Here is an 18,111-nt window from a genome sequence, read left to right on the forward strand (position 1 = left end):
ATTACTCTCCCCAAACCCCACTAGTGGGATTATACTGGGTGGTTGTTGTTGTTGTTGTTGTTGTTTTGGTTAATGATTTTTTTACTCAATACCAAACCAAACCTAATCGGATTTTTTAATCGGTTTGATTTGACTTTTCGATTTGGTGCAATTTTCGATTCGGTTTGTACACCCCTACACAGCACAACGATTCAATCAACATGATTTGCCGAAACTATTCCTCTAGTTGTAATCAGGTTTCCTAATCCTTTTCAGTTTTCACTTCAACAGAATAAGATAAAATGAAATAATAAAATAACAAAGCGAGAAAATGAGTTTTATCCGTCACCCTTTGGATAATTGTGTTTGCGAACTATGTCGCATGTACACTGTTAGTGCGATGTTCATTTAAATTCCAGAAACTTAAAAAATTAAAAAGAAAATTATAAGAAATAATATTATAACTGAAAGCATTAACCACTGGTAGGGGGGAGGGAGAAGGGGGGAGGTGGGAGGGGAGAGAAGAAACAGGCAGAAATTCTCCTCTGAATATCGCCCAAACCGAGCTCCCCAACTCTATTTTTGTCAAAAATGGCAAAAAAACCTTGTTTATAGAGCTTTTGATGTTTTTGAGCGCCACCGGTATCGTGGGGCACTGCCTGTTGCGCAGTTTCCAAAACCCCAACAATTCACAGTGCCAGGGCTAGCTCCCCACGCTACCCTGGGCGCTGGCGGCGACGAGAAGTCTTTCCTGACACAGAAATGAGCATAAATCTCTCATACGATGTCCGAATTCGATGATTCCTTTTGCTATGGCTCCAAATTTTCAATACGGGTCTAATGCTTCAATCAAAACTGAATTTAGAGTTCATTCTATTAATATGATACCACTTATTCTTGAAGAAACGATGTCGAAACATTCTAGAATATTTCAATTAAAATTCGTTAACCATCTAAATCCACTCGAGGCCCTCGGGACCTCAACCAAATATTCCAACAAGTCCTGTAACATAATACAGACTTACTCGGGGTCTCAAATAATATCAAAATTATAATTTACACCTCGATTCAGACTTATGAGTTTCATATTTTTCACTTCACAAAACTCGCGCTGAAATGTGTTAAATGAATTCAGAATGATTTCAAATTTGGCGCACAAGTCATAAATGATATAATGGATCTATTCCAACTCTCGGAATCTCAATCTGAGTCCTATATCAATAAAGTCAAATTCACGGTCAAGTTTGGAAATCTTTAGCCTTTAGATTTCTAGTTTTCGTTAAATGGCAATAATTCGAGGTAGGGACCTCTGAATTTGATTCCGGGCATACGCCAAGTTCCAAATCACGATACGGACCTACCGAAACTGTCAAAATACTGATCCAGGCTCGTTTTCTCAAATAATTGATTGAAGTCAACTCAAATGAGTTTTGAGGCTCCATTTCACATTTTAATCAATTTTTCACATAAAAACTTTCCGAAACAATTTACAGATTGCGCCCGCAAGTCAAGGGATGCTGAAGGGTACTTTTCAAGGTATTAGAACACATAAATGAATGTTTAAAATTAAAGATGATATATTGGGTCATCACATTCTCAACCTCTAAAACAAATATTCTTCTTCGAACGGAATTAGAAAATTACCTGAGCTGGTGAAAAGGTGTGGACATCTACTCCGCATGTCCGACTTGGACTCCCAGGTAGCTACCTCAATCGACTGGCCTCTCCATTGCACCCAAACTGAAGGATAACTCTTAGACCTCAACTGTTAGACCTGCCGAGCTAGAATAGCTACCGGATCCTCCTCGTAAGTCAAAACCTTGTCCAATTGGACTGAGCTGAAATCTAACACATGTGACGGATTACCATGATACTTCCGGAGCATAGATACACGGAACACCAGATGAACTGCTGATAAACTAGGTAGTAGTGCAAGCCTGTAGACTATTTCACCCACCCTTTCAAGAATTTCAAAGGGTCCAATATACCTAGGACTCAACTTGCCCTTCTTTCCGAACCTCATTACACCCTTCATAGGTAAAACCCAGAGCAACACTCTTCCTCCAACTATGAATGCAACATCATGAACTTTACGGTCGGTATAAGTCTTTTTACTAGACTGAGCTATGCGAAGTCGATCCTGAATAATCTTGACCTTATCCAAGGCATCCTGTACCAAATCGGTACCCAACAACCAAGCCTCTCCCGGTTCAAACTAGCCAACTGATGAACGACATCGTCTCCCGTACAATGCTTCATACGGAGCCATCTAAATGCTCGATTGGTAGCTGTTATTATATGCAAACTCCGAAAGTGGCAAGAACTGATCCCAAGAACCTCCAAAGTCTATAACACAAGCGCGAAACATATCTTCCAATATCTGAATAGTGCGCTCAGATTGTCCGTTCGTCCATCCGTCTGAGGATGAAATGTTGTACTCAACTCAACCCGTATGCCTAACTCAACCGATACAACTCTCCAGAAGTGCGAGGTGAACTGCGTACCTCGATCAGTAATGATAGACACAGACACACTGTGAAGGCGGACAATATCGTAGATGTAAATCTCCGCTTACCGCTCTAAAGAATAGGTAACAACTACTGGAATGAAATGTGCTGACTTGGTCAACCTGTCCACAATGACCCATACTGCATCAAACTTTCTCTGAGTCCGTGGGAGCCCCACAACAAAATCCATAATGATACGCTATCACTTCCACTTAGGAATTTCTAACTTCTGAAGTAAACCACCAGGTCTCTGATGTTTGTACTTGACTTGCTGACAATTTAGACACCGAGCTACATATGCAACTATATCCTTCTTCATTCTCCTCCACCAATAATTCTGCCGTAAATCTTGATACATTTTGGCGGCACCCGGATGAATAGAATACTGGGAACTATGGGCCTCTACAAGAATTAATTCACAAAGCCCATCCACATTAGGTATACAAATACGACCCTACATCTGGAGAACTCCATCTTCCCCCACAATAACCTACTTGGAACCACCGTGTCGTGCCGTGTCCTTAAGGACAAGCAAATGATGATCATCATATTGTCGCTCTCTGATGCGCTCATACAAGGAACACCGAGCGACTGTGCAATCTAAAACCTGACTGGACTCTGAAATATCTAACCTCATGAACTGATTGGTCAAAGTCTGAACATCTACATCTAACGACCTCTCACCAACTAGAATATACCCAAGGCTACCCATACTCATAACCTTTCTACACAAAAACATCGGCCACCACATTGGCCTTTTCGGGGTGATACAAAATTGTGTTATAATAGTCTTTCAATAGCTCCAACCATCTTCTCAGCCTCAAATTGAGATATTTTTCTTTGAACAGATACTGTAGGCTATGATGATCAGTAAATACCTCACACGAGACTCCGTAAATGTAATGCCTCCAAATCTTCAGCGCATGAACAATAACTGCCAATTCTAAGTCATGAACAAGATAATTCTTCTTATGAACTTTCAAATGCCACGACGCATATGCAATTACCCTGCCATCTTGCATCAACACTACACCAAGACCAATGCGAGATGCATCACAATACACCATATAAGATCCTGAACCTTTGGGTAATACCAACACTGGCGCCGTAGTCAAAGCAGTTTTGAGCTTCTGATAGCTCAACTCATATTCGTTAGACAATCTGAATGGGGCACCCTTCTGGGTCAATTTGGTCAATGGGGATGCTATGGATGAAAACCCCTTCACAAACCGACGGTAATAACCTGCTAACCCCAGAAAACTCCGGATCTCTGTAGCTGAAGTAGGTCTAGGCCAATTCTGAACTGTCTCAATCTTTTTAGGATCCATTTTTATGCCTTCTTCCGATACAACATGCCCCAAAAGGTAACTGAGTCTAACCAAAATTCACATTTCAAATATTTGGCATATAACCGTTTATTTTTCAAAGTCTGAAGCACAATCTGAAGATATTGCTCGTGCTTCTTTCGATTGCTAGAGTAAATCAAGATATCATCAATGAATACAACCACAAAAGAATCCAAATAGGGCTTGAATACCCGGTTTATCAAATCCATAAATGTTGCTAGGGCATTTGTCAGCCCAAATGACATCGCTAGGAATTGGTAATGCCCATACCGAGTCTGAAAAGCTATATTAGGGATAATGAACACTTACCCGAATTGCATTTGTGAAAACCCCTCTGAAAATCGCCAATACCGAGCTCCCCAACTCTATTTTTGTCAAAATGGCAAAAAATCCCGTTTATAGAGCCTCTTCTATTTTTGAGCGTCACAGGTAGCGTGGGGTGCTGCCTGTGGCGCAGTTTCCAGAACCCCAACAATTCCTAGTGCCAGGGCTAGCACCCCACGCTACCCTGGGCGTTGGCGGCGACGGAAAGTCTTTCCTGACACGGAAATGAGCAGAACTCTCTCATACGATGTCCAAATTCGACGATTCTTTTTGCTATGACTCCAAAATTTCAATACGGATCTAATGCTTCAATAAAAACTGAATTTGGAGCTCATTTTATTAATGTGATACAACTTATTCTTGAAACAAACGACGTCGAAACATTCTAGAATATTTCAATTAAAATCCGTTAACCATCCAAATCCACTCGAGGCCCTCAGGACCTCAATCAAATATTCCAACAAGTCCTGTAATATAATACGGACTTACTCGGGGTCTCAAATAACGTCGAAATTATAATTCACACTTCGATTCTGACTTATGAGTTTCAAACTTTTCACTTTACAAAACTCGCGCCGAAACGTGTTAAATGAATCCAGAATGATTTCAAATTTGGCACACAAGTCATAAATGACATAACGGAGCTATTTCAACTCTTAGAATCTCAATCCGAGTCCGATATCAATAAAGTCAAATTCACGGTCAAGTTTGAAATATTTAGCCTTTAGATTTTTAGTTTCCGTTAAATGTCGATAATTTGAGGTAGGGACCTCTGAATTCGATTCCGGGCATACGTCCAAGTCCCAAATCACGATACGGACCTACCGAAATTGTCAAAATACTGATCCGAGTCCGTTTGCTCAAATAGTTGACTGAAGTCAACTCAAATGAGTTTTGAAGCTCCATTTCACATTTTAATTAATTTTTCACATAGAAACTTTTCGGAAAAATTTATAGACTGCGCTTGTAAGTCGAGGGATGTTGAAGGGTTCTTTTCAAGGTCTCAGAATACATAAATGAATGTTTAAAATTAAAGATGACATATTGGGTCATCACAGTTTAAGTGTGGGGTGGTGATAAAAGATGAAAAGTACATATTTTGAGTGTGTTTGTGTGTTATTTCGTGTGTGAGTTGCGAAAGTTCACACCGCTTTTGAAGTAAAAATATGCTTATTATGTATTTTTTATGTGTAAGAACAAACTTGCGCGGAAAATGATCAAATGAGAGAAAAATTGGTGAAAAATAGCTGAAGAGAAAAGTTTCGGACGGCGAAGCGAGGTTCACTTCGCCAGACCAGGACCGGAGCAGAAGAAACCAGAAAAGTCTCGGACAGCGAAGCGAGGTTCACTTCGCCAAACATGGACCAAAGCAAAAACAAATCAGCTTTTCCAATCCGAATTAGGAGAAGCCAAATTCGCCCTAACTTAACCCTAAACCATATAAATATGAAAGTTAGCCACTTTTTGAAAGAGAGAAGACTTTGGAGAGGAAAGAACACGTTTGGAGCAAAGAGAAGGATTCAACTTCACGTTTTTTTCTCTTTCTTCCTAATGTTTAAGGATTCAACTTCACGTTTTTTTCTCTTTCTTCCTAATTTTTCATTGTTATGAATTCTAATCTTGTATTTGTGCAAACAATTATGAGTAGCTAAATTCTCATCTAGGGTTTGATGGAACCTCTTGGAGGATGAATTTTTGTTGCGTTTAATATAAGGTTGCCATTGGATTTTCTCTACTTTTTTAACTACGTGATTATTATGGTTGATTGAAAGGCCCTCAAGTGACTGTGCCTATTTAGTGTGTATTGCTTGGAAAAGGGTACACATTTAGGTAGTTGTTGACCAGTATCACTCCTAACGTATATGAAAAATCAATATAGAGTGATTAAAGGCAGGATTAGGAATAACGAAACCTTGGTGCGATCTTAGTGAGCGGTAAACTAGTGCCAACTAGCGTAGTTCGAAAGAATACATCTAGTAAATTATTGTATTTACTCGAAAGAGAATTTAGACACCTAATGTGCTCACGATCGATAGAGAATATATAGGTGGATTTATAGGAGACGTGGCAGGGAGAATTTCAACGAGAGGGGAAATCGTAACCCTAGACCTTTCCAATCTTTTCTACAACATTTGCTTTGTTAGTAATAAAATTACAGCTTTTTAATTACCTTGCTTTTAGTTAGTAAAGAATCAACTCATTATTCAATATTTTTGAAGGTTGATTACTTGAATTCTTGCGAAACTTGTGGTTGTGATTAGTAGGTTAATTCCCTGTGAGATTCGATTCCGGACTTGTAAACCAGATTATATTTGCAACGATCGCTAGACCTCTTAGGAGGCATAGTTGGGCGTGAAGTCATGCCCGATTATTGACGTGTCATTCGTCCCCCCGGGCTCTGATTTGTGGGTGCCCTCGGCTTTACCCGAGCCAGTGTCGAATCATGTTGTTTCTCGTTTCTTCATCGGGAAATCAGAGTTAACTTTATCCCCAATTTTATCCGTACACAATTTGGAGGAGGGTTAGCTAGATAATTTAGGTTCACGTTCAAGGTTGTTCATCGAAGGATTCAAGATTTTAGGTTCGTGGGTACTTAAACTCTTTTACTATGTGTAGTCACTATCAATAGCATAGTATAAGTGCACAATTATTTGAACAAGATGATTAAAACTTAGAAAATTCATATTAATATTATTGACACTATGAATGGAACGATTCGTCTTTAAAAAGAGTGTTGAACTTTAGAGTCTTCTTTTTTGAAGTTCCAGCAAAAAAGTAATGAGAAAAAGAAATTAAAAAAGAAGAAGAAGTAATATTAGGTAAAAAAGTGGCTACCTGAAAGAATTAAAAAAAGAAGAAGAAGACTTAATTGGGATACAAGAAGAAATGTATAAAAGATATGTTAATATCAGAGGCGGAGCTAGGGATTTAAGTGTGTGTTCTAAATTTTAAAATAAAATATTACTTCCAAGGGAATCGAACCCCCATCTTTTCCAGCGAACCCACAACCTTTACCGTTGAACCAAGACCCCTTTTGTTATTGGATTCGGCAGTATATAGTTATATAGATTTAATAAATATTTCAATAAAAATATAAAGTTCCGGAAGAAGTCACTAGGTTCGCCCGAACCCGCACCCACAACTGTAACTCCGCCCTTGTCTGTTATGAGTAGTTTAAAACTCACGTCCCTTCATTTCATTAAAGCCTCGAATACACTTCCTTAACCAAAGCACCCAACATGTGTTTCTTTTCTTGGGTACGTACTCTCAGTCGAGGTTAATGGGTGCTCCGGCACCCAAACTTTACATGTAAATTCGTTTTGGGGCTGTCCTTTTTGGTTTTTTATTTCATGGGATCAAAAGAAATACTATAATTTGCTTTTCTCTTGGATGAATGATGACTTATGTAATGATCCGTCTTCCTAGTATAATGTTGTTATTTGACTAAGAGATTATCTTGGAGTACAATAAAGTTATTTTCGTGTAACTTATATGTCACATGTTTGAATCGTAGAAATAGCTATTAATGCTTGCACTAGGGTAGAGTTTCTATATTATATCCATTGGGGTGCAATCGGAGGCGGATCTATGATTTAAAGTACATGGATGCACTACTCAAAATGGAGGAAAAAATATATTAAGTGGGAATTGATCCCAACTCAACCTTAAACCAAATGCACCATTCAACATTCTTAAAGCGCGAGTATCAACATTTAATATTATACCAATTTTAAAAAATATATACATAAAATATCTAATTTTATAAAGAAACCATGGGTTCACATGCTCCATAATTCCCCTATAAATCCGCCCCTAGGTGCGCGACCCTAAGTAAATACGAGATACTTTGTGCACCGGAATGTCCCTTACTATTTTCGACTTGAAAAAAACGTAAAAAACATAAATAGTTTTGTTTGGCTATGTACAATTATTAAATGAAACATACAAATAAATATGTACCCTTTAACATTTTAAAAATAAAACACATAAGTCACATTTTACTTTTAATTAGTCAAATTGTACTTTAAAGGGTCGTTTGGTAGGGTGTATAACTAATACATGAGTTGAAAAAAATTGTCAAATAAGAGATTAGTAATACCAAAGTTAATATATGTATTATTTCCCGTAATAGGTAATGTATCTTTTTATATTTTGATATAAAAATAATAAAATATTTGATACGAGATGAAAAGACTACTGGATGTTAAGTAGTTTAGAAAGAGCTATTACAGTTTTCCGAAATAGCTTCTTCGCATGAAAACTTAGATATAACTACAATTTTTTTGAAACTAATAATCAAGTCACCCTATTTTAGTCAAAAAAATGAAAAGACTACAGTTATTAATGTAAATTAAATCATGTAAATTCAGGTTAAATAAAAATCTTGAATCTGGTCCTTTTCTAGATACCGAGGCCACCACCGTCATGTCCAGTGTCCTTACGTGCATGCCTTACAGTAGCCTCTGCAAATTGCCAAGTGTTTAAAGGAGTTCCATTTTTTTCTTTTAAATTCAGTAAAGGAAAATTTCTAAAACAAAAAGCTCTCAGAAGTCCAAAAAATGGGCTATTTGTCATAAGTTTCTGCAACTATGGTTTTCAGAAAACACATTTTTAATATTTTACATATAAAATTAAGGTTACGATGTAGTATATTCCTTCCATACTAATTAATAATTTATCACTTGTTTTATTTTGGATATAAAAGAAATTTGAGGATATTTCATTTTTATATAACTTTCACACCCTTCAAAAATTATGATTAATTAAATTATATACTTATTTACCTTTGATATTAATTGATATTCATTGCATTAATTGACTTTATCATTGCTTTAACATTTTTTACTATTAACAATGTAATTTATAAGTCCAATTGAATATTTTAACTTTAGGGTTCGTTTGGAAAGTCACCCGGTAATTGAAATTGGTGTAATTACACAACCTAATAATTACACAATTAGTAATTACGACGACATGTTTGTTTGTCATAATGTAACTACATTTTAATTACAAGTGTATTGTTTGGCTGCACACACGTGATTACATTATTAGATTAAATTTTAAAAAAATAAAGTAATTATCAAAACTTAAAAGTTAATATAATAAATATATGCCTATAAATAATTTTTTATAAGTATAAATGATATTAGATTTGGTATTTAAGATGAATATTTTTGCTTGAATATACATCAATTGGTAATCATATATTTATAACTAATATTGTAAAAATAATTGATATATATATTTTCTAAATTAATAATATTTAGTTTAATTAATTATAAAAACTAAAACCATACGTTTTGTAAGAATATTATAGAATGCATTTCTGCTAAAATAAACTAATATTTATAAATACAATGTCATAACATTATTTAAATGTTTGACAAGACTAATCTATCAATTCTAACTAAAAAATGAACCATATGCAATGTGAAATAACAAGCCAATATTACTAAAACAATTAAATTAGAACCATAAATATGGCATAATTTTAAAATCCAAAAAAAATAGTTTAACATATTTCAAATTCTAGAATAATAACGCAGTTACGGTAAATGAAGAAAATAAAATAAATAAGAAATAAAATATACAAGCAATTACATGGAATCACAAGAAGTAAAGGTAGAGAAATAAAAGATAAATAATGAGAAATAAAAGATAAATAATGTACAAAGAAAAATATATTTTAAAATTTAAAAGTAAAAACAAAAATTTAAAATAATGGAAATTAAAGTTATAAAGAAAATAAATTAAAATAAAATAAATAATAAATAAAATATACGAGCAATTACATGGAATTACAAGAAGCAAAGGTAGAGAAATAACAGATAATTAATGTTCAAAAAATATATTTTAAAATTAAAAAGTAAAAGTAAAATTTAAAAAATTAAATAATGGAAACAAAAAGTTATAAAGAAAATAAATTAAAATAAAAACAAAAAGAAAATAAATTAAAAAATAACTTTGTAATTACACAGTGTAATTACCACCAATTCTCACTTCCCCTTTAAGAATTGGAAAGAATAATTACACATCTTCAATTACACCCAATTTCATGCTGACCAAGTAATTATTGGCTAGAAAAATATGACATATAATAATGAAACTCAATTACACCCACGTTCAATTCTTAGGTGCCTTTCCAACAAGCTCTTAGCGTTTAGTTAAATACTTTCGTATACATAAGGAGTCACTTTATAATTTTCAAATATATAATATTTATATATCTAAAATATTAATATAGTTTGACGTCCAAATAACATTGAAAAATTCTTTGTATTTTATGCCTTCAATTTTGACAGTAGAGAAGCAAGAATTATTTATTTCAATTTTCATCTCAAAAGAATCTCTTTTCTCTAAAATAAAATAGTTCAACAAGATATATTCGTTTCCCTCTCACCTTTTTCCCATTCTCTATCCTCTATACACACCTTTTCCCCTCTATTCTCCTATTTGTCACCTTTTCATTGTGTGTGTCATGTATTTTAAAGACCACCACCACCCTTTACTACTTCTTCACATTACAATCCTGTTTGGGTCTGTTCAATAAAGAAAATGACTCTCCTCATAATGGCTACAGCAGCTTCTAAACTGATCTTTTTCCTCTTCTTGTCTATTCTCCTTATTACCTGCATTCTTGGTTAGTACTTTAATTTCTGAATATGAAATTTATTGCACTTTTTGCTTGAGTACTTACAAAAATATTGGTGTCTGAATGTTTGATTGATTACCAGCAAGTTTCTTCATTTGCTGCACTTTCTGGTGATTAATTACCAAGTTTGCCTTTTGTTTTACAACAAGCTTCTCTTTTTCTGCTTTTCTGTTAATGAACAGTAAATTAGACTAGGGTTTTTATTTACTAAGGAAATGGCTATGTAGTGTGTAAAGATCTGAATTTTTTTCTTTTTCAAGTGAAACTCTCAACCTACCCCAGTATACCAAGGATATTGACTGGTCTCTGCTCCTTTTTGCTTTTGGGCCTTATTAGAAGGGGGGGGGGGGGAGGGTTAAGGCCTGGGGGAGGAAGAATGGAGTTTGAATCCAAGACAAATATCTGTAAGAAGTGTGTTTAGGCTCATAGATTAATTAAGTGGAGAAAATGACTTAATGAATTAGACATCCATAAAGCTGGTCTGTACTGCTTGAAGTTGGTATTCCAATGGTATGGTTCAAGTGTTGAGACATTGGAGTAGGTATAAATCCTAACTACAACACTCCGTCAGCTCATCTGTTCCTATCTAGTTTATCTCGCACCTAGAAGGCTTCTCGATGAATTAGTTAACATAGATTCAACCGGTTCAACTGAACTCAATATTTTTTACACGTAAGCAGATATGTGTGTGAAAATTACTAGTAAACTTTTATTATCAAGTTCTGAACCTATAATTGCTAAAGTTGCTATGGTTTAGTGGTGAAAACATAAAGGTTGAACCCAACTGATTTAAATACTCGATCCACCTTTGGCCCCAAGTACTACTCGCGGAAAAAAAAAAGTTGGTATCCAAAGTAAGCATGCTAAAATCTGATCATGTCTACTTTGAAATTGAGCTGCTTCCTTATACAGCTTATATGGAAGCAGTTAGGAAGGGAATGATAAGTTGATATCTGGTGTTACAAGAGCTTGAAAATATCAGTTAAACTCTAATGTTAAAGAAAAGTAAAACAAGTCTCATGCAAGATGTTCTTTTGCAGGGAAATCACCAGCCAAAGACTTTGAGCACAAAGAGGTAGAAAGGGAAAAAGAACAAATTTTCCACTTGTCCCGTAAAGAATTGGTTGAATTATTACCCGTTAAAGCAGCTAAACATGACTTGATAGATCCACCAACTGTCTATCCTACAACTCCTGTCACGACTCCAAATAATGTTCCTCCAGATAATTCAGCTCCGACGATTGTTACTGTCCCTGCTACAAATCCTAACTCTGGATTTCCAAATCCTGGGTCGACACCTCTAGCTGTTCCTTCTACTACTCCTGTTTCTGTCCCAAACACAAATCCTGTCAATTCACCATTACCAATAACCAATCCAGTTACCACCCCGAGCACAAATCCACCGGTGAGTAATCCTGTAACGACAAATCCGTCACCACCTGTAGGTGGTGTTCCTGTCATCACTCCAGTAACACCTCCTGCTACGACGAATGCACCTATTGCTCCAGGGCAGAGCTGGTGTGTTGCAAAGAATGGAGCAATGGAGACTGCCCTTCAGTCAGCACTTGATTATGCTTGTGGAATGGGAGGTGCAAATTGCTTGGCCATCCAACAGGGTGGCAGTTGTTACAATCCTAATACTATGCAAAATCATGCATCTTATGCCTTCAATAGTTATTTTCAAAAGAATCCAACACAAACCAGCTGTGATTTTGGGGGTACTGCTATGATTACCAATTCGAATCCAAGTAAGCTAAAAAGATCTCTTCATTATCGTGTCTTGTTACTGAAAACCTACATCTCAGAATTTTCCTTATCTTTTATGTACAGGCACTGGTTCTTGCATTTTTCCGAATTCGGCATCTTCAACTTCATCGCCTGTGACATCTACTCCAACAATCACAACTCCATCTGCTGGAACAGCAGTGCCAACGACATCATCAACAACAGGGGTTGCAGTACCAGGGTGAGAACAGAGTTAATCAATGTCTGGAAAAGATTATCTATAGGCTCTTCATTTACTCCATTTTGATGTACTTGTGCAGCACCGGAGCACCTCCAACGGTGTTGAATGCGAGCAATCCTGCTTTGGGAGAAATGCCCACAGGCTTCGGTGATACCATCCCTCCAACTGTTACCACGTCGACATCCATGTCGAGTAGTTTGAAACCCTTTATCAGCTGCATCATTCTGTTTGCTGTCAAGTTTGTTTTGGATATCTGAGGAAAAGAGAAGCCCAATTCTCAAGTAAGAAGCTGGATGTTTACTTTCAAGCTATGTACAGTTTTTGTGGAGGAAACAAAAGCAGTTAGTAGTACCCTCTCAAGGTTTAGATATGACACATCTATATACTGCTCAAGTTAGTTACTTATTCAGAAGTGAAAATTTTAGAAATTGGTTTTAGGGGCAAAATCCATGTCTTGTACTCTGAAGTAACTTTCGCGCCACTAAAATTAAATAGGTCCGAAGTCAAACTATTTATACGACAGTGCATCAGAAATCCAATATTGGGAGAAATTGTTAGGTTGAATATGTTGCATAGATGGTTCAAGCTAAAAGCTAAATGGAATGAGTAGAAAGCCCAGCAAAATCAGTTGCTCTCTTTGCTTTTTCTTTTTTGCCTTTCTCCATGGAAAGCACTTGGGTCAGTTGTCATTCTTATTCTAAGAATGTGTTTCAAAAAAAAAGTTGAGTACAGCCATACAGGGATAAAATCCCCTCAATTATAGACAAGATTTGCATTATACAGCCAACAAAGATCAACAGACAAAGATTTTTCAAAAAGGAAACTACTAATCTCCTGCTTTGATGGCTAGTTGATACTCGGTTTGACTTATATTAGTGATAGTAGAACAATATGTTAAAAGTATTGGTTGATGCACTATTTTGATGGGTTACTTGAAAAGAATGAAAAAAAAATAGAAATTGAATAGTTAAATGGAGTTTGATAAAAACATATAGGATGACATTATTAATTGAATAATGTAAATATTCATTGGATTTAGGACAAGTAATTTTTTCCTAATTTTTTAGACTTTTTCCTGGACAAGTAACTTTTTCATAATTCTTGACTTTTTTTTCTCTGTTTTCCCATGTGCAGTTTCGGTGCCACTTGAAACATGATTGAACAGTTTAATCTTTGTACTTCGAGGTAGTAAAAACTAAAAAGGTAAAGTGAAGAAACGGCAGACATTGGATACCCTCTTCCATAGTTTTTTACTAACCTGAGCTTAACATTACAGCACAAGTAAACAGTGCGATTGGGACTTGGTAGCCCAGGCAAATAAATGATGCTTAATTTATTGGCAAATAGCCTTATTGACACATGTACTTATTCAATTTTAAGATTTTGGTCTTCCTACTCTATGGGATTTCGTCCAAACACCTACACTTGTTCAAAATTACTATTTTAAAGCCCTCCAATGCTGCTTGTCTCTCAATCAGTTAATGTCAGAACCCACATTAGATAGTGAGGTATTTAACCCTAAATATTAGTTTAGGAGATTTACGGGTTTTTCTTTTGCGAAAGCGGATCTGCAATAACGAAACTTGTATCACTGATCGTCAGAAATCCTCATGAAGCGGATGAACTCCCCTTTTCATAGTCTTGATTATCTCCTATTCTGATGCAAGGAAGTACTAACCCTAGACGTTATTTGTTTCCCACAAGAAACTTTAGGAAAATCTTATTTTCCTACACCCTCAATTGTGTACTTATGGGTTATATGTAGGTTTACGAGGAGGACAAGCTAATGAGCTAATTATCACCCTTTATGGGTGGATCCGACTGATAGCTTTTCTACTACATCTCTCACTCACACTAAGGGAGTGTTGTAGCTCCATCAAGCTAGGAAAAACATATTCTCTTTTAAATTCTCTTACATCATTTCATAATGATAAATAAGTTGTGCGACTATCATACTATGAGAGCATGTTGATGGACATCTGTTAGGAATATAGAGTCTCTGGTTGTCTTCATGAAAGTCTTCAAGTATGTCACAAAAATATGCTTAGTGGCCCTCTGGATCTCATGTATCGTAAATTTTGCATTCACAATTATGACTCATAAGTCATAATCGGTACCGACAAATACAAACCGAATGAGATTCTATCAATGATCTTCCTCTTTCCGCGAGTTTATCAATTTGAATTCAATTTGCTTTTCTAGTCATTCTACACCAACCTGAATTTGTCATGGTCATTTGGTAGCATGTTAAGATAGTGAATATCGAACCAAGCTTCGAGCCACTGATAAGAGTCGTGAGGGTACTTAATTTGGAGAACCAAGCTTTGAGCCACTGATAGAAGTCGTGAGGGTACTTAATTTGGAGTCTCACACAATAATAAGTCGAGCTAAAACTTATGTTAACCCTTTTGGTCGATATTTGCACACATGACATGAAAATGTGCTCATCATTTTCTCCTTTCCCATGGAGTGCATGTCTTCATCTCATAAGTTGATGTTATACAGATGATATTCAGACACCATGGGCATTTGAACTAGGTTCCTTGATCTACTCAATTAGGTGAAACTCATTTCCGCCAACAAAATACTATTATGACCGTTTGTCATTACTTTTGTAATCCTAAAGATCTTTATGCCACATGCTCTCAAATTATTTTTATGATAATTTGCTTAAGATATCGTCTTATCTTCTATCAACACTAATGTATACTGCCAAAACAAAGTTAGTCCGTCGTACGAACTGGTCGAGATGGTAATACTTTGATCGAAGAGCGTCTTCGTAATATTAGGTTGAGGTCCGAAGTCAGATCATCAAACTTCGAGTTCTAGGACCGGTCAATGTCAAGCTCGATATCATTATCGAGCTCGAATCCAAATCGAGCTATGAGGCGAAGCGAAATTATCGAGCTTAAGATTCATAGGCCAACCGGCACCGACCCCGAATCGATACCGGACTCCGAGTCAGAATCAAGCTTGAGTCAAGATCAAGAGCTCGAGTAAATACCGAGCTCGAGTCAATACCGAGCTCACAGACAAGAGCCGTTGCAACCGCACTAGGGGAAAGAATCCTGGCAGGAATTAGGGAAAAACTAATTCATCATAGGTTCCCCATTATGTATTTTAATTTTATTTTATCTAAAGTAGGATCCCTCCACTATAAGAGGGATGATTGTTATTTTTGTAAGGGGAGAGACATTCACATCGTAACAAGAATCCTATTTTCTCATATTGAAAGATTAACCTTTTGAGCTCCATTAGTTCGTCTTGTTTTGCTCATTCATTTTCCTCCTTTCAACTGTGTTTATCTTTCATTCTTTATAGTTAAGATTGGATATTTATATTTCTCTTTATGATTTGTGTCAAATTATACCACATACCCTTAGAACTACGTTCAAATTCAACTCTATCCGGTTTTTCGGGTAAACAGTTTGGCGCCCACCGTGGGGCTAAGGATATCAGTGGTTATTTGATACAAATCTACAACACACACCATTTTACGCTTGTTTTTGAAAGTGTCTTTGACTTCAGATTAGCAATGGCAAACCCTCGGTTAATGGCTTTACCTATCGACAATGAAGTCGACCTTCAAGATGAAACCAACAACTTGACGCCCAGGGCCGGAAGACCGCTTATCGATGCCGTGGAAGCTCGAGTCGGAGTACATGAAGCTCGGGTCGATGTACCACTAGACGTTAATTCACATGTGGCCCTTGAGGCAAACCAACGTTCTGAACCTGAAAATAGCGTTCATGGCGGTACTCGATCTGCAGCTCGAGACACCCATAACGTTGAGAAAAACGGAGTCAGCTTGCGTATGATTTTTGAAATGCTGCAAGCCCAACAGATAGCGATAACTCAGTTGCAGAGCCAAACCCAGGTACCAAGCAGGCCGGAGCCCAGTCCACCTCGAGAAATTGCCCACAGAACGGAGTCCGCCGTAGTAAGGTCAAATGAGCAAGAATCGGGGACTACTCCGAAAATTGCTAATATAATCAAGAAGCTCACAAAGCGGATCGAAGCAAACGATAAAAAAAATAGAAACATATAACTCCAGGGTCGATCAGATCCCGGGGGCACCACCAATGATAAAAGGGTTGGATTCTAATAGATTCGTGCAAAAGCCTTTTCCCTCGAGTGCAACCCCGAAACTTATCCCAAAACAATTTCGTATGCCCGAGATTCCCAAATATAACGGAACGACTGACCCCAACGAATACGTCACTTCTTACACATGTGCCATCAAGGGTAACGATTTAGAAGATGACGAAATCGAATCTATGTTGTTGAAAGAATTCGGAGTGACTCTCAAAGGGAGCAATGATTTGGTATCACAATCTGCCGCCGAATTCCATCGACTCATTTGCCATGCTAGCAGATCCTTTCGTAAAGGCACACACCGGTGCCATAAAAGTCGCAACAAGGAAATCAAACTTTTTTAAAGTAAAACAAAGGGATAATGAAATGCTGAGGGAATTCGTGTCCCGATTTCAAATGGAACGCATGGAGTTGCCACCGGTCACAAATGATTGGGCCGTTCAAGCTTTCACCCAAGGGTTGAACTAGCGAAGTTCGATAGCATCACGTCGGCTGAAACAAAATTTAATCTAATATCCAGCTGTAACTTGGGCAGATGTGCACAATCGATATCAGTCAAAAATCAGGATCGAAGACGACCAATTAGGAGTTCCTTCCGGATTAGTACATCCAAACAAGCTGGTTACTAAAAACCAGAGGGACATCGACAGAGAGCCAAGGTCGAACAGAGACCGATATCAACCATACACCACAAATCGAAGGAACGATGGTTCGGGATGCAATTCTGCCTGAAACAATCGAAGAAGTGATCAAAGACAGAATTCTCGGGGACTTATGAGCAAAAGTGGTTTCGACAAATATGCCGATCCTTTAGAGGCACCTCGATTATCGGAATATAACTTTAGCATCGATGCATCGGGCATTGTATCGGCAATCGGAAGTATCAAGGATACTAGGTGGCCCAGACCCATGAAAACCGATCCTTCCCAAAGAAACCCAAATTCAATGTGCAAATATCATGGCACACATGGCCACAAGACCGAGGATTGCAGACAATTAAGGGAGGAGGAAGCCCGTCTATTCAATGAGGGCCACCTTCAAGAATTCCTCAGCGATCGAGCCAAGAACCATTTAAGAGAGAGAGACGCCAACAGAAAAAATGAACAGACATATCATTCATATGATCGTCGGTGGGGTCGACACTCCACAGGAACCCATACTCAAACGCACAAAGATACTTATCACTAGATAAAAACGAACCCGAGATTATGTGCTCGAAGACACTTTATCATTCAACAACGA

At 37.0% G+C, this 18,111-nt stretch overlaps 1 protein-coding gene across 2 annotated transcripts; it reads left to right on the top strand.

The window, feature by feature from the left end:
- Positions 1–10,576: 10,576 nt before the first annotated feature.
- LOC104112690 (glucan endo-1,3-beta-glucosidase 3-like) lies at positions 10,577–14,127 on the top strand. 2 transcript variants are annotated; one of them, XM_009622685.4, is made up of 5 exons: positions 10,577–10,796; positions 11,849–12,556; positions 12,639–12,774; positions 12,854–13,055; positions 13,909–14,127. In XM_009622685.4, the coding sequence occupies exons 1-4, from the start codon at positions 10,712–10,714 to the stop codon at positions 13,029–13,031; spliced, it is 1,107 nt and encodes a 368-aa protein (XP_009620980.1). In that variant the 5' UTR covers positions 10,577–10,711; the 3' UTR covers positions 13,032–13,055; positions 13,909–14,127. The 2 variants fall into 2 exon arrangements, with proteins under 2 accessions (XP_009620980.1, XP_009620979.1); XM_009622684.4 differs by lacking the exon at positions 13,909–14,127 and having other exon boundaries at positions 12,854–13,308.
- The last annotated feature ends 3,984 nt before the right edge of the window (positions 14,128–18,111 follow it).

Source organism: Nicotiana tomentosiformis, chromosome 11 (genome assembly GCF_000390325.3).
Source record: "Nicotiana tomentosiformis chromosome 11, ASM39032v3, whole genome shotgun sequence".
Taxonomy (NCBI): Eukaryota; Viridiplantae; Streptophyta; class Magnoliopsida; order Solanales; family Solanaceae; genus Nicotiana; species Nicotiana tomentosiformis.